Source organism: Schistocerca serialis, chromosome 7, assembly GCF_023864345.2.
Source record: "Schistocerca serialis cubense isolate TAMUIC-IGC-003099 chromosome 7, iqSchSeri2.2, whole genome shotgun sequence".
Lineage (NCBI taxonomy): Eukaryota > Metazoa > Arthropoda > Insecta > Orthoptera > Acrididae > Schistocerca > Schistocerca serialis.
This window is the reverse complement of record NC_064644.1, coordinates 351,725,909-351,749,938: the sequence shown is the minus strand read 5'-3', so window position 1 is coordinate 351,749,938 and position 24,030 is coordinate 351,725,909. Positions and strand designations below refer to the sequence as shown.

The following is a 24,030-nucleotide window of genomic DNA, read 5'->3' as shown; positions in this document are numbered from 1 at the left end:
GTATATAAGAGGTGTGAATAACATGTGTTGAGTGATCACTTTGAAGGGCACAGAAATATACCATACTCATATGAGAAAGTGTTATCAGCACTTGACAGTTTGAAAGAGGCCTCATTGTGTGTCTCCATTTGCCTGGCTAGTTGAACTATGCAGTATCTAGCTTTGTGGAGTATTTGGATGTGACAGTGACCTGATGTTCAACTATATGGGAATGTGTCGTAACTTATACTCATCATCGATGTATTGGACAATGACGTCTGACCACATATTGTGTACCAAGAACATCACAACCCTTTCACATCTGTGACTGCCAGCTGAGAACACGTAATGGACCATTGGTCAGAGACTAGCAGCAGCCAGACAAGAGAATTATCATTCCATGTGCAGGTAGCCATTAACACCACAACATATACAGCCACATCCGTAGTGCTGCCATGATTGAAATGCGTGGACTGCTGATGCAAGGCTCCACACTGCGTTCAGCGAGAAATCATGGTTCTCCATTACCCAAATGATCATTTTCAGTGAGTATGATGACCTAGGGACAAGTCCATTCTTCTAATGTTTTGAAGAGGCACAGCAGTGTTACTCCTGGCATCATGGAGAGGAGAGCCATCAATTACGACTTCATGTTGGGGCTAGTAGTGATTGAGAGAACCCTGATGGCATTGTGTTACATCACAGACGTCCCCCATCCTCACGTTTTGCTTCTCATCTGACAGTATCGTGGTGCCATTTTTCAACACAACAATGTTTGTCCATACATGGCACTTGTCACAAACTTTCTGCAAGATGTTAAGATGCTCCTGTGGCCAGTAAGGTCCCCAGATCAATCCCCAATAAAGCATTTATGAAACCAGCTTGGATGTAAACTCTGCCCCAGTGCCAATCTAGGACCTGTTACACAGTTGTGGGCCAGCTTGCCTCAGGAGAGAATACAATGGTTTTATGACACCCTTCCCAACTGCATCAGTACATGCATCCAGGCCAAATGGGGTGCAATGTCATACTCATAAAAGGACTCATCGTGCCACATTTTTGTAAATTTGACTCGATTTTGTAATCACTGCAATAACGTCACGTACCTTCTCAACCTGTGAATTTTCATTTCATTTCCTCCTCCCCCGTCAGAGTGCTTCACTTTTTTTGTCAGCAAATGTGCTGTAGTGCCCCCAGAATTTTACGAAAGTCTGGAGACACTTGTGTTCCAGCCGTTTTGAACACACATTATTTTAAAGCAGGGTGTAAGGATGAGCATGGGATACTGCACCCATTTATTGTTTGTGCAGGCGAAACTGGAAGGGAGATAGTTCATCGGCGCTGGCAAGTGTTCAGAGTGACCTGCGAAGAAAAACACATACGGCCCGGAAGCTCTGTGGCCGGCTGCAAAGAGTAATGTAGCTTTGTATTGTTGAAAAACAAATGGAGTGACTCGAGATAGTGACTGTTTTAGTAGACGTTGAACTGCTGTTGACTGGACGTCGATAGTCAGCCACGATAAAAGCTTATGTATTAATTGTGTTCAAAAATGTGTAATTAACTGATCTTGGGTGCCCGGCAATGTGTGGGCTTACGTCATAAAGTTTAGTTGTTTTTTTGTACAAAGTGGAAATAAATATGTTCTGGTGCATTGAATGATATTCCACGAGTAGCATATTTTTAAATAAGAAGAGAGAGAGAGGGAGAGAGAGAGAAAATTTCCCCTTCCTAGCAGTGAAATCTCCAGAGAAGCGTCCGGTGCTAGCAGAAGACATCGGCGCTGCAAGAAAGCAGAACCAGCATTCTTCAACAAGTAAGTCCACGAAATCGCTTAAGCTGTACAGAGGGAGCTTAACATTACACTGGGCCACCGCAAGAACGTGGCAACCATAAAGAAAGGACCTGAGAAAGAGGGGGAAATATTAAGGAAGTTATAAGAAACAGAGAAGAAAAAAAAAAAAAAAAACAGTTGGGAGTTGCCATAGCAACCGATAACAGCGAAGCTGAAGAGTGATTCCACGATCCTTATCCAGAAATATTGTGTTGATAAATGGTGAAATGATTAAGGGAATCAAGAAAATCGCACAACGCTGCAGCTAGTCTCAAATCACCGATACCGCTGTCTACAAAGGCTGACGGCGCCACACACCAACTCCGATGCCGCCTTCCACCGACGCCGGGTGAGCTACTACTGACCTTTGATTGTTTGTGGATTGTGGGGTGTTGTGAAAATAAGCGAGTGTACTTTTAATGATAACTAGATTAAAGGCAAAACAAAACACAATGGAAATGGAACATCAATCCGTAGAGTCTGTTGGGGCTATGGGAATTGAAAAACAGGAGCCAGATTTAGGTGAATTAATGAGGTTTATCAAAGTGCAGTTTGAATCACAAAACACAAAACTAGAGGCTCAAGTTAATATCCTAAGTAATCAGATGCAAGATTGGAAAGAAGAATTGTCCGATTCCCTGAGTGAACAGACAAATATTTTATTTAAGGATTTAGAACAAAGAAATTAAGCCAATATAAAAGGATTAGTTCAAAAATTAGAATATGACGTAGACTGCAAATGTAGTAATTTGGAAACACAATTTAACGAAAAATACAACTCTTTGAAAATTGTATGTAATGTTACATTTGATGTGGTCGAACAAGAATTAACTACGCTAAAAACCAATGCCCAGAAACAAGATAAGTTGCTCCCTCTAGTACAGGCACAAATTTCAGGGGTCAAATCACGGGTGGAAACTGTAGAACAGAATTTCAAAGAAAAGTTAATGACTGCAGAGCTTATAAATTTGAATGGCTTAGAGGAACAAGTAGAAGAATTAATAGGAGGAAACGTTGAAGAGAAACTAAGTATTGATATCTCTTCGCCTATAATAACTTCTGATTTAGATAACACCAAGAAAGATTTAGAAACTTTGTGGAAAGAATTCAAGCTTATGCAGGAGATACTAGAGAAAGGCACAGTTTCCCAAACTATTATATTAATTAAGGACATGATAACTGATTTGCAATGGGGATCAAATTCAGGCTTGTCGAGACAGTTTCCTAAATTCAAACCAGACGGGGAGGTACACCCCACCCATTTCTTAAAACGGTTTAACCAAGCCAATAATGTTAAGGATATAAAACAATATGTACAAAATTGTGCAAGCAGTAAAGCAAACAAAAGAAAAATTTGGAGTAGGTATTAAAATCCATGGAGAAGAAATAAAAACTTTAAGGTTTGCTGATGACATTGTAATTCTGTCAGAGACAGCAAAGGACCTGGAAGAGTAGTTGAACGGAATGGACAGTGTCTTGAAAGGAGGATATAAGATGAACATCAACAAAAGCAAAATGAGAATAATGGAATGTAGTCGAATTAAGTCGGGTGATGCTAGGGCTTTAGATTAGGAAATGAGACACTTAAAAGTAGCAAAGGAGTTTTGCTATTTGCGGAGCTAAATAACTGATGATGGTCGCAGTAAAGAGGATATAAAATGTAGACTGGCAATGGCAAGGAAAGCGTTTCTGAAGAAGAGAAATTTGTTAACATCAAGTATAGGTTTAAGTGTCAGGAAGTCGTTTCTGAAAGTATTTGTATGGAGTGTCGCCATGCATGGAAGTGAAACATGGACGATAAATAGTTTAGACAAGAAGAGAATAGAAGCTTTCGAAATGTGGTGCTACAGAAGAATGCTCAAGATTAGATGGGTAGATCACATAACTAATGAGGAGGTACTGAATAGGATTGGGGAGAAGAGGAGTTTGTGGCACAACTTGACTAGAAGAAGGGATCGGTTGGTAGGACATGTTCTGAGGCATCAAGGGATAACCAATTTAGTATTGGAGGGCAGTGTGGAGGGTAAAAATCGTAGAGGGAGACCAAGAGATGAATACACTAAGCAGATTCAGAAGGATGTAGGCTGCAGTATGTACTGGGAGATGAAGAAGCTTGCACAGGATAGAGTAGCATGGAGAGCTGCATCAAACCAGTCTCAGGACTGAAGACCACAACAACAACAACATGTACAAAACCCCCAGGGACATTGACGTTCTGTGTCGACAGGCAGAGTGACGTCCGCCGGTTCCCGAGTTGGGCTCGGTGTTACTTCCACATTAGTTTTCCTATACCGAACTCCCTTCAAATCTTCGACTATGCTGTAATCTATTTATAGCCCTTAAGCTATTCTATCATATTAGTATTAAAAGAGACCAATTATGACTAAACGATTATGACTAATTTAAGGAGTTACAATAAACAGTAACCTCTAAGCATGAGATAAAACTAACAAGGTAACATTCTAACAGGAGATAGAATATGATGGTACCGTTTAGGAAGAATGATACCTAGATGACATAAACTGAACATGTGTATGAAATATAAAGTGAAGTGACTAACTGAATAACTATTTGATTATAGTGTATATAATTTCTATTTTTACAGAATGTTTTATATTTTTTGTAAAGTGTGATGTGGTTGGGGAGGGTTTATATCTAATTTTGAAAGGGGTGGGTAGCAAAGGCACAGACACGACCTCTAATTTTGAAAGGGGTGGGTAGCATAGGCACAGACACGACCTACACATCACGCCATTCATACAACCCTCGCAAACAAGTGTGACTGGTTCTTCATCATTTGCTGTTCCATAGGAGTTGCTAAGAGCTTTTCTTCGGGGACTTCAAAGGTGATGGTGAGAATGTCCGTTCTGCAGGGGACGCCGAACATCATACCTCCTCCGGCTTCTCACGTAAGTACCGGTGAAGTGGGGATCCTGGGGAAGGGGGGTGGGAAAGTTATCCTGTCTTTGGGGCTGTCTTCTTTCTTTCTTCGATCTTAGCAACCAATTCTTTTATTTCCTTTCTTACTTCTCTTAAGAGTACCAATCTATCTTTCCCTCTGTCCACATTCATATACTTCTATCGCCGAAGTCCTTCTCTTTTCCGTGATTTCTAGAAATCTTCAACTAAGAACCTTAGTAGCCCGAAGAATCAGGACGCACAATCACACTTCCATACCCAAACAATTAAATACAAAGACACAGACAAGTAATACACAGGGAGATGTAACAACCGTCACAGATAAGGAGGGAGGTAGTGCTCAGGAAGGGCTCGAGCACATGTGCTAATTAATGACGGTTGCACATCTCAAAGTAATAGATATTAAGCCAGAGGCATCGAGTCAAATAAGCTAAAGGAGCAAGGGGGGACAAAGTGTATATCCACCTGTGTTCATAGCTATAGTAGTAGAAAGTAATATGAATGTAGATAAAAAGAAATAGATATTAAGCCAGAGGTATCAATCAAATAAGTTTCTGATGAATAATAGGATTGTGCAGACCAAATAGCCCGACGGGAAGAAATAAAGTTACAACCATGGATGAAACATATTTAGTTATTGAGGCTATGTAAGTGAGCTGTAAGCAATGAACAAGTGAAGAATTTAAGCAGGTAGGCTGAAGGACTCAAAACGAGGAAAGGAGAGGTAGACAGAAATTTTACCAGGAAATTTTAAATAAAATAGCGTGCAAAGGAGTACGAAAGAGGCAAGACTATGAATCATTGTTAGAGAAGATAGGGAGGGCACATCCGATATAGGTGAAATGAGAGAAAGAAAGGCAGGTAGGCAGACCCAGAGGAGGCTGCCCTATACTGTGCGGGCATGGGCACCAAAATGGGGATTGACCTGTACCATAGTTTAGTATAAATGGAAGGGGGCGTACCTACCCAAGGATGAGGAAGGAGATGTTTTCATAGTATCAACCTTTACATAGATTGGAACCCAAAGGGAAAGGTTGGTATAGTGACCTGAGATTGTAGTGGAAAGTTTCTCCTGGTAAATTTGAATTCTAAAATTTTTTAAATAGAAAAGACGAGTGCTGCGCGAGGAGATAGAAAAAAAGATAAAACGCCCAGTACATCTAATTTTTTTCCGACCCGGAAAACTGGTGGTTATCATTGCAACAGCTTCTTTTTAAAAAAAAGAGTAAAGACTCGACTCAGAATAACGCCTGAACTTTGAAACCGGCTAAGGGGAGGGATTTATTTTGGCTCAATCCTGGAAGCAAGAGTAGATAAATCTATTGTAAATAGCTAATACTTGTTATACTATTAGTTTATCATAGTACTATGTCGATGAAAGATATTACCAACAGCTTAATGAAATTCCGGAGATGGAAGAGTGTTTTTGTACATAATGTTTTTATGTAGTAAAAGGTAACAAGATACCTGTTAAGAAACAAATTACTAAAATATATGTTGTGTGCAAAATAACGAGTGTTCGAGCTACGGGGAGGGATATGTAGTGCCCCCAGAATTTTACGGAAGTCTGGAGACACTTGTGTTCCAGCCGTTTCGAACACGCGTTATTTTAAAGCAGGGCGTAAGGATGAGCATGGGATACTGCACCCATTTATTGTTTGTGCAGGTGAACTGGAAGGGAGATAGTTCGTTGGCATTGGCAAGTGTTCAGCGCGACCTGCGAAGAATAAACACATACGGCCCGTAAGCTCCGTGGCTGGCTGCAAAGAGTAATGTAGCTTTGTATTGTTGAAAAACAAATGGAGTGACTCGAGATAGTGACTGTTTTAGTAGACATTGAACTGCTGTTGACTGGACGTGGATAGTCAGCCACAATAAAAGCTTATGTATTAATTGTGTTCAAAAACGTGTAATTAACTGATCTTGGGTGCCCGGTAATGTGTGGGCTTACGTCATAAAGTTTAGTTGTTTTTTTGTACAAAGTGGAAATAAATATGTTCTGGTGCATTGAACGATATTCCACGAGTAGCGTATTTTTAAATAAAAAGAGAGAGAGAGAGAGAGAGCGAAAATTTCCCCTTCCTAGCAGTGAAATCTTCGGAGAAGGGTCTGGTGCTAGCAGAAGACATCAGCGCTGCAAGAAAGCAGAACCAGCATTCTTCAACAAGTAAGTCCACGATAACGCTTAAGCTGTATAGAGGAAGCTTAACATTACACCGGGCCACCACAGTATTTGACCTCGTTTTCTGTGAGACATCTCTCTCTTCATCTTTACCCCAGACCTCTTATTTTGTTTTCACATTTATTTTTTTGGCAGTGCTAAGTATTTTGCGTGTTGAAGAGTCAAGCACGCTTGAATCAAAATTTTTCAGTTGTCTCAAGTGAATGTTCAATTAAACAAACTTCTTTAATTATCAGCAGTTTCCACCACATATTTTGTCAGCAAAAGAGTGCCTACTTACATGCCAAAGGAAGCTTTCTGAATAATGTACATATACATTGACTGGTCATTTTTTCTACATATTTCACTGTCACGAAATTGTGATATGTTATAATGTTAGCCTTGTTTTCTCTCTCTCTCTCTCTCACACACACACACACACACACACACACACACACACTTGGCACGCGTTCCCTTCCCGACTTAGCGAGTGACTTGCCTCCAGCAGGGTTGCCAGTGGTGGTTGGTTTCCGAGAAAGTGATATCACATTTTACTGTTCCCTTCCTTGCTTTCTGACTTAGCAAGGGTAGCCGTAGGTAGCTGGTTTCCGTGAAAGTATGCTTCTGTGCATGTGTCTGTTGACCTTAATGATACCATAAGTGGTTACATACACACTTTCCATTGCTTTCAAGTTACAATCTTCCAGTTTCATATTAACATGATGAAAATGGTATACCAACACCGACTCATCCAAAAAGGCAGCAGTTGAAGTAATCAGTGTCCTACGCAGTGGAAGGCAGTTATGAAACCTTGCATAGGAACACAAGAGTTTAACGAGGTATAAAGAAAATTCTCTAGCGTTATAATACAAAGGTATTCATGCATATACATTGCGACGTCCAGCAGTTCACCCTAAATTTAATCGATCATTTTGACATTATTTTTATGGCCCAGCTTTCACTGCTTCAGCTGAAGGTTCTTTTATTTCGAAAAATTGTTGGAGAGTGACAGAAGTAGGGATTCTGAGGATGCATACATCACCCTCAGAAATACTTGTACATTTTACTTAGTAAGAGGGGATTTTTACTATCTTGTGTAACACATTCTAAAAGAAAGTTATGGTATGCACCAACATTTAGTGTTGCCATCAGTTTCAAAGAAAGTAGACAAATTTTATAATTTTTGGAAAAAAATACTTTATAAAATTTTCCAAACAGAATGTATAAAACAAACAATTTATTTTTTTTAAATATTGCATCTTCAAGTCCGTTTTTTATGACATTTCATTTCAGAAATGAATTTCAGGTTAATGTAAACTTATGCACTTGCCCCAAGAGTGAAATTGTTACAGCCAGTGAACGCACTTCTTTACGCATGCATGTTAATATTCCAGTAAGTTTTTCACCTGTTAGAAAGAAAAAGGCGTAAAATGATAACACATGATAAAATATGTAGCATTTCATTCATTAGATGTATCATATTTACCTTTTTGCAATGGAATAGGTTGTTTTAAGAAAAATACTGTCTGTTTCCAGTGAGTTGCCTCACAAACAGGGCCTGTTGAGAACTGAATAGGTACTGGAAGATCAAAGAACACATCAAAGTAACCTGCAAAGCTAGTAATGGTACAGTCTCTCAATGCTTCCAGAGAAAATTCTGAAGTATAATTGATACAGTCAGTACTACAGGAGTACAAATCTATTTCAGTCAAAACAAAGGAGCTCGTTACTATTTTATCTCTGGGCACAACTTCAACAGATGGCTCGCGTAGAACTTCTGACTGCATACAGGTCATACGGAAACCATAAACGTCTTCCCAGAAGTAAATTAATTGTCTGTGGCGATCTGTAATTCCAAAAGGAAAAGAAAAACAAGTAAGAATTTATAGTGGATCAAATGCACATTTGTGTCATTCTGTGACAGTAAACCAAAATTATCTGACCCAATATGATTATTTGGGCTGTATAGTAAGTATCATATGTACACACTTTAATACTGCAATAAACTATCACACAATGGATTACCATGCTGGAAAGCTGCTTACCGTTATCTTCAATGCCCACTATATTTGCTGTGCATCGATTTGGTAAAAGAAGACCACCTTTCGAAAGGTGGTGCTCACGTGCATAAATAACACTGTCAAGCATAGCTTCATATAACAGGAAATAGCCCATCCACTCTGAAATTATGACGTCAACCTTGTCCAGAGGTAGTTCAGTATCTTCCAGCCGACCCTTTATAAGAGTAATGTTTTTATCCATACCATTTTCCCTAGAAGGGAAGAAAACCTGTAAAACTTCTGTTACTTTACAGAAAAAATACATGTTTTGGCACATAAACTCTAATTTTTTATATTCATAAAATATTGGAGCAGTAAAATCTCTCTGAAGAAATATATACCTAATCCTTGGACTTAGTACAGAAACCTGTCACAACTACACTTCACAGTAATCATTGTGCAAATTTTAAAGGTCTTTGTCCCTCTAACACAACTTAACTTTAAATTATAAGATTTTGTAGTAGTCCCAGTGCTTGGTTTGTAAAGAGATTGCATCAACTGAAGTCATATCATACCACGTCTCAAAACCTACAGATCTCATTTCTTTCCATCAGAGGTATGGGGTACTGCTGCGTGCCATCACAAATCAAGCACTGAGTAGTAATATAGGTCAAAGCCTTCAAAACGTTCAGAATTTTCCATTATTATCTTTAATTTTTTGCCTTCATAATATTAAACCAGGTACAAATGTCTCTTTTATTCCTGTTTTCTGCTGGATACAAATCGTCTCTGAATATTCATTAAGCTCAAGGTCTCTATCAGCTATAATTGATCATTTTTATTTTGTATCCTGCCACCACACTCCTAATATCATGCAGCATGTACTGCTAGATGAGAGAACAATATACTGCATCCCCACATGCAAATCCAATCAAATACCTCCAGCCTCCACCCCCCACCCCCCACAAAAAAAAATGAATAAATAGATAAAATAAAATAAATAAGAAAATTATAAGATGGAAGACTCGAACAAAACACAAAAAGGAGTTGAATGTTTTGACATAAAAAATTATATTTCACTCTACAGCATGGTATGTACTGTATGAAACCTGACAAATGTGAAAGCAGAACTGAGGTGCTGCTACTGATGGAAAAGGAATGGGAGCAGGTCTGAATCTCAACCCACCTCATGGCTTCAATCTGCAAGGAAGTTCCTTTAACAAGCTGCCAGCAATTGCAGAAGAGAAAATGCATTTTAAACACAGTTATCAACTTGTTTGATTAGTCATTTCTGAATTCTCTAATCTTAAATTTCAACTAGCTTTTAGTGTCCCCAATGGGATCGTAAACATCAGTAAAGGCATAAACAGTTCTATAATTAATCTTCAGTTTCATTCCACATCCAACTGATCACTCAAAGAGAGAAATCACTACCCACAGAGTGTGGAGATTAAGTTTTTGATGATGATATACATCTTCAACAACATGTTGGTTTTTTAATACTGAAAGAGTTATCTGGAGAGTTACTGACACAGACCTGTAATTGGTAAAGTCTTTTTCCAAATCTTGGTACTGACAGTAGAAATAAGTACAAATAGTACTTAGTGTTAATGTTTAACATTTTAGGTATGATACTGATACTGCATTTACACTGCTTTGGGCTGAAACTGCATTCTAATTACAGTTGTAGCCCATTGTGTTCTGAGATTATGCATGCATTCATTTATTCATTATGTGCTTTACTTTGTCAAATTAGCTTTCTATTTGGTGTGAGTGAAAAGACATTCTTTCACAAACTGATTTTTTCTGCTATATGTTGGCACAGTTGTTCTCTGCATTAACTTTTAGTAGTTTAGAAGAAGGAAGGAAGATTAAGATTTAATGTCTCATTAATGACAGTACCACTAGAGACCAAATTGAATTGAGGGAGGACATTGAGGCAGTTCAAAGGCTGCTAGATCTGTTACCAATAGGTTCGAAAAATTCGTGTTACAGAGATGCTTTGGGAGCTCAAGGGAAGGCGATGTTCTTTTTGAGAAACACGGCAGAAAATTTAGAAAATCGGCATCTGAAGCTGACTGCTGAACGATTCTACTGCTGCTAACACATATCGCGTGTAAGGACCACGAAGATAAGACATGAGAAATTATTTCCTTCATGGAGGCATACAGACATTCGTTTTTCCCTCGTTCTACTTGCAAGGGGAAATGACAAGTAGTGGTACAGGGTATGTTCTGCCACACACCGTATGGTGCCTTGCGGAGTTCTACGTAGATGTAGAAAGCACAAACTTAAATTGGAGAAGGAAACTGAGGAAAAGGAATCACCCAGCAGTTGCCTAAATCAATACAGGGAAACGATGTAAAACCTAAGTTTTTACAGACAGAGATTTGAACTGCCTTCCTCCTGAATCCAAGCACAATACTAGGTTAGATTTGTTTTGCCACAAAAGAAATGAGGTTGACTACAACACACGTTTGAAAGATTTCTTCACACTTATAGGTATGAAAAAAGCTATTAAATATTCAACAAAAGAATTAACAAATAATGGAAGTATCCAAAAATGGAAGGATAAAAGAGGAATATTATTATAAAATGTATGTAATAATGACTGACCAAAGTGATAAAAATATTTTTTTTTTGTAAATAATTCAAACATTCATTTAATACCTGATAATATCCATTGCACTGTAAATAATTTCTGACTGATCAATGCCCATAACTTTTGCAGCACCAGCTGATGCTGCGAACATTGATAATATACCTGTTCCACAACCAAGATCTAACACTGTTTTCTTCTCTATTACAGATTTATTCATCATTATGGCATCTCGGTATGACTCAGTGCGCACACGATCCTGTCAGAGAAGCAATAAGGAATATGTTTAAAAATATAAATTTCATGCGTGTATAGAAAGTGTTCCAGAATTAAAGATCAATATTCTTGTAAGTTATAGAAAGTCATCTGGGAATTAGAGGTCATATAAAGATGCTCTGCTCTACCCCGGACGAGATACAGCAAAACGTGTGTGTGTGTGCGTGTGTGTGTGTGTGTGTGTGTGTGTGTGTGTGTGGGTGGGTGGGCGCATTTGTTTGCACATTTATCCTACTCATACTTTTGTTGCCATAAAAGCACACAGCTGGGTGTTGTTGTGTGACTGTGACTGATTATGACCACATCAGAGTGAAGCATTAGTTAATTATTTCACTGTGGCTGAATAAATGCTTCACATCTTCCTGTTGATGTTAAATGCCATTACCACTTGTTGAATTCTAGATCATCACATTTGGTTTCTTAGTTTTTTAACATTATTAACTGTACATTGTCCACTGCAACTCTTAAATCCGAATCAAGAGCTCAACAATATGGACAGAAATGATAACACTTTGTTATCATCATTCAGCACAGTCCCGTCACCATACATACAGTGACTTTCTGTCAAACTTAATGTTCAATTGACACATGCAAGGCAACATGTTACATGTAGAAAGATTGTTATTATTTCATCTTCACCATGTGTGAAATATTTTCACCATGCAAGTTATGTAACAGAAGTTACATTTTACAACTAGACCCACATGGTACACAGGAATCAAAGAATCAAATTGTCTGTTATTTGTCTCTCAATTTGTGTTGTAAGGTATCTATCAGTGATATCTTCTTAGGCCCTATCGTTTTGGAGGAACAAATGACAGGACAACGCAATTATTTGCACTTTAAACTGAATAACAAGTTCACATTGTTTACACCACACAAAAATGTAATATACCTCAAGCATGGTGGAATCCATCAACATTCTATGATTATGCAAAGCAATGCTTCAGCTGTACTGTCCATAATTAATGGCACTGTTGTGAAAGAACGCTTATCTGAGCCCTAAGACTGTCATACCTGAGAGATTACTGTTTATGAGGTTAAATAAAGATAGAAGAGCACAGAAAAAAGGTGTGTTGAGATTAACAACAAACTCACATGATAGAAACTGCTTCCATAAAAAAGAACTGCAGATACACACTAGGACAAGTGATATATGTTCACTTATGTTAAACAATATGTTTAAAATTGCAATGATACTAACTTCAAATTTGTTCAAAATTTATTCAGAACTATCCAAAACTTATTACGAATTCACACAACAAAAATTTATTGTGAACTTCAGTAAATTTGTAGCCTGAGGCATAAATAATAATAGTTAACAAAAAGCCACATGTGAAATACATGGGCAGCCTGTCACATGATTTTATAAATGAACAGGTAGAGTAAATCAAAAACCGACTGACTGGCATTTGCAGATGATGGCTAGTAGCAGCAGATGACATACAAATAGTGAAGATTCTGACTGAAATGCTTTAAAAAATTCTATAAAGACAGGATTACAAAAATCTTGTGAAACTACAGAATTACCGATACACATGAAACATCAATATTACAGATCAAGTATGGAAAAATTAAGAAAGTCCAGAAATGTGAATATGTGGGGGAATGGATAGTAAAAACAGAGACAACAAGTATTGTACTGCAGGAAAACAATTCTACTGTCATTAAGGAAATCAGAAAAAACAATGCAGACAGCATACCAATTATGTTCAATGCGTACAACAAAAATATTGATCTCGGGCACTTTAATTCACTGCTAAAACTAAAAAGTCTATGTAACTGAATGTATCCCACTGAATACAAAATGTGTGTTACACAGTCAAAGGAGTGAAAAATTCTGAGGAAGATCCTAGCATCTAAGAAAGAAGAGCAAGAATACAAATTTCAATGAAATGTGGAGTTGTATGAGGAAACTGAAAACCTCACACTACCGTGTAAGTAGAAAAAACTGCAATTCTATGGGCAACAAGGAGAACACTCATGACACTCCAGCAATATATGGAAAGTAGGCTGATACAAATTAACTGCCTGATAGAAGTAAAGTACAATATGGTAGAAAAAAATGTCATGCCAGAGTCAGAAAGTAACAGAAAATAGTATAAAAATAGCTTCAACTGAAATAAAGGTATCTGAAGACCAAATGCACTCAAGGGAGATGAGAACTACCTAGCTGCAATAATGCATGGAAAAGTGTATCACAGTGGCATCCATGCAAAAGTGAATGCAAGAAGAAGCACAAGAAATGGCTGATGCTTAGCTCTGATCATATGCAACTTGGATGAAATTAAAAAAGATAACACATTTAAGTGGACAACAAAAATTATACCATTTCATAACAATGATAAATGTTTAGAACTGGTTATCTCAAAAACCATTTAAAATGGAGCACATCTTTATACGTATTATTTTTCTCCAAATTATCATTTCATTCAAATTCTTGAACAGAGATCTTTCTTCTTCTGACACACTGTATGTACAGAATCAAAAATACAATTAAATATTATGACAAATTCAAATTATGTCGGCACCTAATAAATGGTATGCTGATATCAAGTTTCAAAATCGAACAGTTCATCCACACATATCGCATCCTCTCCTTCAGCATGACAATACCAGACCACACACAAGCACTGTGAGGTCTGCAATAATCTGACACCTTAGGTTCACTGTCACTGTTCATCTTCCATACAGTCCTGAGTTAGCCTTATCCAATTTTCATCTGTTTCCAAAACTTAAAGAATGCCTTTCATGGCTTCACTTTGGTAGTAATGAAATGGTGCAAGCAGAGGTGAGGTGGTGGATCCATCAACAAAGAGAAACATTCTACTGTGACTGTACCAACAACGTGGTCTCTCATTGCAAAAAAATGTGTTCATCATCAGGGTAACTATGTTGAGAAATAGATATGTACACACACAGAATAAAGGTGTAAAATGTTAACAACATTTATTTCACTTAAAAAGTTTTATGAGTTCACGCATTAAAAATTCGGAGACACTACTTTCCAGCATGCCTTTGTCTTTTTAGCTCAACAGATTAAAAGATAATTGGTAAGTTTAGTTTCAAGTTATTTGTTTACTGTTCTTTATAACATTTTACCAGCCACAATGCAGTTCCAACGCAAATGCTGTTCTCAAACACGGGAAGTGACAGGCGACATTCATAATCAGCTGGAAATCGCCCTGACTACTGTCAAAAGATTGGTAGTTGCTGTGAATCAATGTGCTGGGAAACATCTGAAAGTTGTGTTTCAGAGTTATCAAAGGTATCTCAAATACTGGTCTCTCCTGTGAATACTGTCTCCTCTGCAGCAAGTACGGGATATGTCACTGCTCGTCCATTTGACTCCAAAAGTCATGTCAGTGGTAAGTCTTGTTGTCCTGTACAGTGTAGGCAGGGACCAGAGAAGCTGCAAGGTGACATCCTAAGCAATACATTTGAGATTCTGTCTTTCACTGAAACTGAGCCAGTGGTACTCATTTCACCTGCTGGAAAACCTGCTTTGCCCTGCTTCCAGAGGAGACAAATGCAAAAGGGTACAGGGGTCTATTAATCATTGGAAGTTCAAGCATATTACAAATAATGGTACCTCTTAGGGAAATGACAGCATAAGACAGGAAGGAGCACCAGGTGCACTCAGCACTCAGTGTGTGTGGCTGGGGGCCTCATTTAAGATGTTGAAGAGGCTATTCTGGCAGACACTGAGTGAACAGGGTGCAACCAGCTGCAGATTGTGGCACACATTTGAACAGACAATACCTGTCATCTGAGCTCCAAGGTTATCCTTGGATCATTTCAGCAACTGCCAGAGAAAGTTGGTAAGACCAGGATTGTGTACAGAGTTTCAATGAATCTCACAATTTGCAGCATTGTCCCCAGAACTGATCGTGGTTCGTCTGTGACTTCCTGGACTTGCACAATAAGATTGAAAACTGCAGGGTCCCACTAAATGGGTCAGGTATGCAGTACACATCAGAGGCTGCTTCTAAGGTAGCAGACTGTGTGTGGGGTGTGCACAAGGGTTTTTTTTTTTTTTTTTTTTTTAATTAGGCAACTTTCCATCCAGTCCAGATAACAACTGCTGTACGAGACCCAAAAATATTAGTGTAAGATACAAGGGAGTGCCCCCCACAAGCAATAGTATTAATATCCTATTAGTTAACTGTCAAAGTACTCGCAACCAGGTGTCAGAGTTTGAAGAGCTCCTGAAAAGCAGAAAAGTTCACATAATACTAGGTTCAAAAGCTGGTTAAAACCTGAAATTGACAGCAGTGAGATTTTTGGGGAAATTTAAGCATATATTAAAAGGATAGACTAATAGGAAATGGAGGTGGCGTATTTATCACACTAGGCAAGAAACTCAAATCCACTGAGATCAAAATTGAAGCTGCATGCGAGATTGCTTGGGCAAGACTCAGTATCAGCTGTGGATATAAAATTTTAATTGGATCCTTCTATCGACCACCAGAATCTCGTACTCATGTAACTGAAAATTTTAGAGAAAACTTCAGTTCCTCTTGGACCAAAGTTCTCCAGTCATATTGTAATCATTGTTGATACTCTAATCAGCCAACAATCAATTGGGAAAATTATGGTTTTGTTAGCTGTGCATGTAACACAACATTTTATGAACCATTACTAAATGCCTTCTCTGAAAACTATCTAGAACAGGAAGTTTGGAACCCCGCTCATGACCGAAATGTACTAGATCTTTTGTCGACAGACATGTCTGAGCACTTGGGGGAAGTGGACATTGAAACTTGTATCAGTGACCACGAGGCAATGGTGGCAATTCTTATCATCTAAGTACAAAAGGCAACTAAAACAATTAGAAATATGTATACTAGGTAAAAAAAGCAGTAGTTCATATCTCAATGAGGAACTTGAAACTTTTAGCACAGGACCGGAACATGCAGACAAACTATAGATCAAGTTTAAAGGAATAGTTGAACATACACTGGATACATATGTGCCCAGCAGAACAGTTCATAATGGGAGGGGCCCAAAATGGTATAAAGACATTGTACAGGAACTTCCAAGGAAACAGAGACAACCGCATAACAGTATACAGCTATATATAGAGATGCTTGATGAAACTAACTTGGCAGTCAAGAGAACAATGTGTGAGGTCTTTAATGAGTACCATAGGAGAATACTGTCCAATGATCTTTCACAAAACCCAAAGAAATTCTGATTGTATGTAAATGCTGTTAATGTCACTGAAGTTAGCATCCAATCACACACAGATGTGTCAGGAACTGAAACTCAGTGCAGCAAACAATAGCAGAAATGCTTAACTTTCAATTTATTTGGATGTCACCTCCTGTTTGAAACAGCAAAATATCGATCTTACTTCCTCTCTCTGAGATGTCTACTGTACTGTAGTGTTCATCCCAAGTTCACCAGAAACTGCGTTATACAGTTATCAGGCTATCTGTGAAAAAGTGTCCTGACGCACTGAATGTGTGTCCCAGCACACTCAATGGAGATATCAGCTACCAATGAAACCGTCAATCCTTTCAGTTCAACAAATTATCATAAGACTAGCTAGAACAATGCCTGGGAGGTTACACTCGAAATGCCAATGAAAACTTTAATGCTTGCATCTAGTCGGTGACTCTTAACACCATTCACAGTGGGGGAAAAAAAGTTGACATTGTAGCCAATGAGGCAGCATTTAATTTCAACAGTGGAAATTATGAAAGTGCTTGAACCTGAGATCAAACCAGCCTGTCATACCTTCTGCACAACAGCGGACAAAACACATACAAAGCAAACACAGCAGTAGGTAACAGAAGTTTGCAAAGAGACCCAGATGATCATCATGCACACAGGGAAGATGGAGGAGGACTTATTTTATATATTCAAGGATTGCTGTATGGTCTGGTATTGCGGACTAGAGGTACATTGTAACTGTAAAAACAGAACTCAACCTTCAAACATGTTTTTCTCAAAACCATATTTTTTAATTGGTGGGAAACGTAACTTTAGAAGGGTATGTAAGATTTTGATGCTGGCATTCTAAATTATATTCTCTGCCCTTAAGAACATCAGGTTAATCACTCTGTTTCCGCATTACACCAACAACTGTACAGTTCTGCGCATCCCGTGACTTGCTTCATAAACCCTCCACTGCTAGTGCTGCCACCTGACATCTCTGGTTATTGCACATTTATGTCTAACATATGTGGTGCTCATGTTAATGTCACTGGACTGTGTATTACTTTTAGTAACTGTATTACCACTACTGCATTTACCCTATTATAAGACGAGGTTTTTTTCCAAATTCGTCGTTCAAAAAGTAAGGGGTCATCTCATACACTCCTGGAAATTGAAATAAGAACACCGTGAATTCATTGTCCCAGGAAGGGGAAACTTTATTGACACATTCCTGGTGTCAGATACATTACATGATCACACTGAGAGAACCACAGGTACATAGACACAGGCAACAGAGCATGCACAATGTCGGCACTAGTACAGTGTATATCCACCTTTCGCAGCAATGCAGGCTGCTATTCTCCCATGGAGACGATCGTAGAGATGCTGGATGTAGTCCTGTGGAACGGCTTGCCATGCCATTTCCACCTGGCGCCTCAGTTGGACCAGCGTTCGTGCTGGACGTGCAGACCGCGTGAGACGACGCTTCATCCAGTCCCAGACATGCTCAATGGGAGACAGATCCGGAGATCTTGCTGGCCAGGGTAGTTGACTTACACCTTCTAGAGTACGTTGGGTGGCACGGGATACATGCGGACGTGCATTGTCCTGTTGGAACAGCAAGTTCCCTTGCCGGTCTAGGAATGGTAGAACGATGGGTTCGATGATGGTTTGGATGTACCGTGCACTATTCAGTGTCCCCTCGACGATCACCAGTGGTGTACGGCCAGTGTAGGAGATCGCTCCCCACACCATGATGCCGGGTGTTGGCCCTGTGTGCCTCGGTCGTATGGAGTCCTGATTGTGGCGCTCACCTGCACGGCGCCAAACACGCAGACGAATATCATTGGCACCAAGGCAGAAGCGACTCTCATCGCTGAAGACGACACGTCTCCATTCGTCCCTCCATTCACGCCTGTCGCGACACCACTGGAGGCGGGCTGCACGATGTTGGGGCGTGAGCGGAAGACGGCCTAACGGTGTGCGGGACCGTAGCCCAGCTTCATGGAGACGGTTGCGAATGGTCCTCGCCGATACCCCAGGAGCAACAGTGTCCCTAATTTGCTGGGAAGTGGCGGTGCGGTCCCCTACGGCACTGCGTAGGATCCTACGGTCTTGGCGTGCATCCGTGCGTCGCTGTGGTCCGGTCCCAGGTCGACGGGCACGTGCACCTTCCGCCGACCACTGGCGACAACATCGATGTACTGTGGAGACCTCACGCCCCACGTGTTGAGCAATTCGGCGGTACGTCCACCCGGCCTCCCACATGCCCACTATACGCCCTCGCTCAAAGTCCGTCAACTGCACATACGGTTCACGTCCACGCTGTCGCGGCATGCTACCAGTGTTAAAGACTGCGATGGAGCTCCGTATGCCACGGCAAACTGGCTGACACTGACGGCGGCGGTGCACAAATGCTGCGCAGCTAGCGCCATTCGACGGCCAACACCGCGGTTCCTGGTGTGTCCGCTGTGCCGTGCGTGTGATCATTGCTTGTACAGCCCTCTCGCAGTGTCCGGAGCAAGTATGGTGGGTCTGACACACCGGTGTCAATGTGTTCTTTTTTCCATTTCCAGGATTGTATTTGCAGATTAAACTATTGCTGCCGAGGTAAACATTTTTACAGTGTTTTCAACTTACATTCACAGATAAAGCTTTTGCTATCAAGGTTTCAGATAAATTTATTTCGAAGAGTTCCGAAGGTTAGAGATTAGCATACAATACGTTCGTTTGAATGGGCTCAAGATTTCCAAATACGCAGAAGTGCTCGATACAGTATCAATCTTATTCTATAAATTATGTGACATTTGACTCTTGGTGCTAGTGCAATGGATGGATGCATGAGAAATTATGAACTAGGCACAACATCAGTCTAATGTTCTGCATAAAAAAATGGACAATTTTGTGAAACACTGTAGGAAATAGATTAAATCCTATCAACTCATGAACATCAATTGCATTTGAATAGGTTTGCAACAGAAGTTCTCATATGTGCATGGACACCACGTACATACAATTATGCTACCTCTTAAGTAAAGGTAAAATTCATAGGTGAAAATCTTGCTCTTCAAAAACCATTACATGATTCTTGACCATAGTCAGTATTTTATTTGGTTACAAGAAACTAATGATTGATGACGTGCATTGCAAATGAACATTCGGTTGTTCACGTTTCAGAATACCAGGGGAAAACGTTACTAGTTTTTAATCAGCCTTAGAATAAGATGGTGACTTTCAATGAAACATGAAAGAAAATTAATCCAGAATTAAATGTCTAACAAACAAAACAAATCACAGTAAACTAATTGCAATTGTTATTGCACAAATATCTATTGTGGAGATAGCAACAACAGACAGCACTAGATCGTGGGGCAAGCAAAAGTTCAAGGATTGGACAGATTTTTTGATTGCAATCTTTTGCTTACGTATTACCTGCTACTGATACTCATCACCCGCACCACTGAAGAGACAGCCATCTGTGTTTCACTGTTGCTCAAGCACAGCACTATGGAAAGCTTGGAGGGGGAACAATGACATGAGGTTAGCTGAGACCTACATAATGAATGTGTGGAGGGCAGTGGCGAGGGATAGCAAATTTTGTCTTGCTGCCAATACCACGTTTAAACTGCAGTTTGTCTGAACCCATTTGTACTCTGAATCGAATTGACTTTATAACTGGTCAAATACCCAACAGCAGCATACATTTCTGCAGAAGATGCAAAAAGTCTAGACTGGGACCAGTGGCATACTTATGTGTTTTGTGCAGCAATTCTGTTGACACTCATATGAGATATGACACAAACGAAAGGGGCTGTGTCAGCTGCTGGTTCTACACAGCCAATGTGGGAGCAGTGGGCAGACAGTATAATTTTGTAATAAAAGACAATGTAACATTCTCACGTCAATATTTTAATCACAACATCACATTCGGAAGAAGCAGCCAAATATTTGTGACAATGAAGATATAAGTGGTACCACAGACAACAGACTAAAATAAAGCAGCACTGAAGTTAAAAATTAATATAAACAATTTCTTTTCGTTTATTTTATTTCTTCTTGTACTGTCAAAACGTAGACAACCAATAAATGGAATAACTTTGGAATAGGTGTAATGGTAACTTTTTAGGCAGGTGTCTCATATAGATAAAAGTTTGTAATTTTCATAAGTGAGAATATGCTAAAAATACATTTTTCTCAAGAAGACTCTTCAAAATGGGGGTCATCTACTATTCAGAGTCAGGTAAATATGGTACATAATCTTCCAAAAGCTTCCTATTTCTCCAGGCCCCTTCCACATATACAATCCTCTATTAACATTTTTCAACCAACTACTGTGAAATTCCTCTTGAACACTTTTCAGAGGACTTTAAAATGGGTTGCAAACTGTAGAAAAATTTAGATGGTGGGAAATTACCTTTCAAGCATGTACCTAAGAGTTGCATTTCATGATCATATTGGTAGCTTATATATTTTGATGAAAAAATACAGAATTATAGTTTGTTTCAATTCATTTTGCTGAATTTTTGTTTCTGATTTTCTACTTCATAGATACATTTGAAATTTTTAATGTATGCACAAAAAATTTAGCAGACGGCTGAAAATGATCACAAGACTTTGAATTATGTTAGATATACGTATATGACATGAAACTGTAGACAAGTAGTACAAGGTGCATTCAAAGAGCTCAGTTAATGATCTCAGAAAATAATGGAAACCATCACTGGCCTCCAAAATAATAACCATTAGTTACAACACATTTCTGACATCAGTTGTGAGGCTGTTGGAAACTGTCAGTAAACGCTTCTTGTAGAATCGCTAAAAGCACAGCATTCATGTGTTGATGTATATCTGCAACATCTGTGAATCATAAACCTTTCAGTGCTAATTTAAGGTGGGAAAACATAAAGAAGTCTGCTAGTGCCAAATATGGATATTAAGGAGGGTGTTGAAGAACAGTCACCTTATGTTCAGCGAGAAAGTTGAGCACATGAATCGCACGGTGCTGACGGGCTTTGTCGTGGAGGAAATTCCACTATCTACTCAAGTATAGTTAGGACTGAACCAGCCAGATGTGTTGCAGAAGCCGTTTCAAAGCTCCCTCATAAATTTCCGCAGTGATAGTTTGATCCTCGGGTAGAAATCCACGATGGATCATGCTCCTGCTGTTGAAAAAGGTGATTAACATTGTTTTGGTCTTGGATTTCGTCAGCCAACTTTTCTTAGGAGGTAGGGAAGATGATGAACACCATACCATTAACAGTTGTTTAGTATCCGCATTGTATTAGTAGTATTAGGTCTCATCTCCTGTAATGACTTTTTCCTAAAACTGCAGATTCTAGTCAGACACGTCAATGAACACTCCACACATTTCCATCCAAGTTTGCTATTGCTCGCTCATAAGCATGTGCAGTACAAAATGGGCAAAAATCTTTCAACTTTTCAAATTCTCACGAACAATAGGGCTTATCTTCAACTTTTCTGCTATTATTTTCACAGACAGCCAAGGGTCACCCACAAGCATCCACCGCACTCATTGCATGTTGTCTGAACTGTTGATGGTGAACCCCAATGCACCTCATCCTCAACGTGTTCCTTTCCATCTCTAAAGCATTTAAGTCATTCAAACACACCTTTTATTTTTTTCCTCCTCTCGCTGCATCAACACCATACACTTGTACTAACATTCGATGAGTCAATGTTGTGATTTCCCATGATTTGAATCAAAACTTCATGATAACATGTTGCTCCATTTTGCGTTGACCTGAGTTCTCACACTGACTCTATTAGCTTGGTCATAGTGTGCAACACTGCTTGATTTTGGTGATTTGCATGATAGGGAGCACTTGGTGACATGTCTCTCAATCCATAGGCATATGCATAGGTGCCTCATCCTAACCAGTGCAGTTTTTACTACATAGGGACATTCACTGAACTTTTCAGGTGCCCCTGTATACCTAACTTCAAGCCATAAAACACTGCACGTTTAAAACAAATTTTTAAGAAAAATATGTGAAATACAGGATAACAGTTGGCTACAGGTGATGTTGACTAATTACATCTGATACCAGATCCAATTACAATTACGTTCTAAAAACATCTTCATGATGTTAAATGTATGTAGATACATGGTAGCATAATGAAATGTCATTCTGCTGGACGCAATAGAGAGCAGAATGTTGAGTTAGATTTTACCTGTTGTGTCAGATCTCACCCTGACCAACACTACAGATATTGGGATGTACCCCTCAAGAAGCACCAAGCTTGGCAATTATGCTTATGTTTAAATTGTTTAGGCTTTGCTTTAAGTTCTGAGCTCAACCACCATTGAAGAAATCACAACATATTCCATGAAAACCGTACATCATATACCACTTGTCAACATCTCCCTGCACATCAAACTTAATGACTTTTTTCTTTTCAAGAAAAGAACAAATTAACATGCCAATCATTCCCAAGCAGAAAATACTTCTTTCGCAAGACGGTTTGAGAGTGGTTTCTAAGTTATTCAGCTCTTGTTTATTGTTGCCAACTTTCCACCCCTTCTGAAGAATACTTAATTTTTAGACCAACCCAAAACCTCACTCGATAAGGCAATTATGAACAACATAGCCACCATACACAGTAAAGTTACTGTTAGGTTGGCAGTATTAGGAGTCAACAACTCGTGAAAGTTTACTGTATAATATATATGAAGACAAATTGAAATTTAACCTTTGCAAGCATCATTATATCTCAAGTACAGTTTTCTTCTGTTTCTGTACATTAACACTATTTCATTACACGTAAATGGCATGAAATTAATAATTATCACAACGCAAAATTGGGTGTAAATTATTATTCTATACATAGAAAATTTGAAGCAACTAATAAAAAGTATCGTAAATAGCAGGAAAACATTAATTCTGGGAACATTAACCCTCCCGTTACCAAGATTTTTCGCACCTCTATTTTACCAAGCGAGGTATTTGGACTACCCCAAAAGAGTTTTGTGTTTTATTGTAATATTTGTGATTTCATTATTTCCATTGAATGGGTTTATTTAGTATTGAAAAACAGCTTTGCAGGTTATTAGAAGTATTTAATCAGATGACAGATACAAAGT

At 39.0% G+C, this 24,030-nt stretch overlaps 1 protein-coding gene across 5 annotated transcripts in view; it reads right to left on the bottom strand.

Moving 5' to 3' along the window:
* Window positions 1-8,062: 8,062 nt before the first annotated feature.
* LOC126413341 (protein arginine N-methyltransferase 1) overlaps window positions 8,063-24,030 on the bottom strand; it is a 105,433-nt gene continuing 89,465 nt past the window's right edge. For all 5 annotated transcript variants that reach the window (XM_050083254.1, XM_050083255.1, XM_050083252.1 and 2 more), the window contains 4 exons: window positions 11,561-11,748; window positions 8,936-9,162; window positions 8,377-8,736; window positions 8,063-8,296 (listed from right to left, as the gene is read on the bottom strand). In XM_050083254.1, coding sequence (XP_049939211.1) covers window positions 8,193-8,296; window positions 8,377-8,736; window positions 8,936-9,162; window positions 11,561-11,748 — 879 coding nt within the window. In that variant the 3' untranslated portion in view covers window positions 8,063-8,192. The remainder of the gene's footprint in view (window positions 8,297-8,376; window positions 8,737-8,935; window positions 9,163-11,560; window positions 11,749-24,030) is intronic.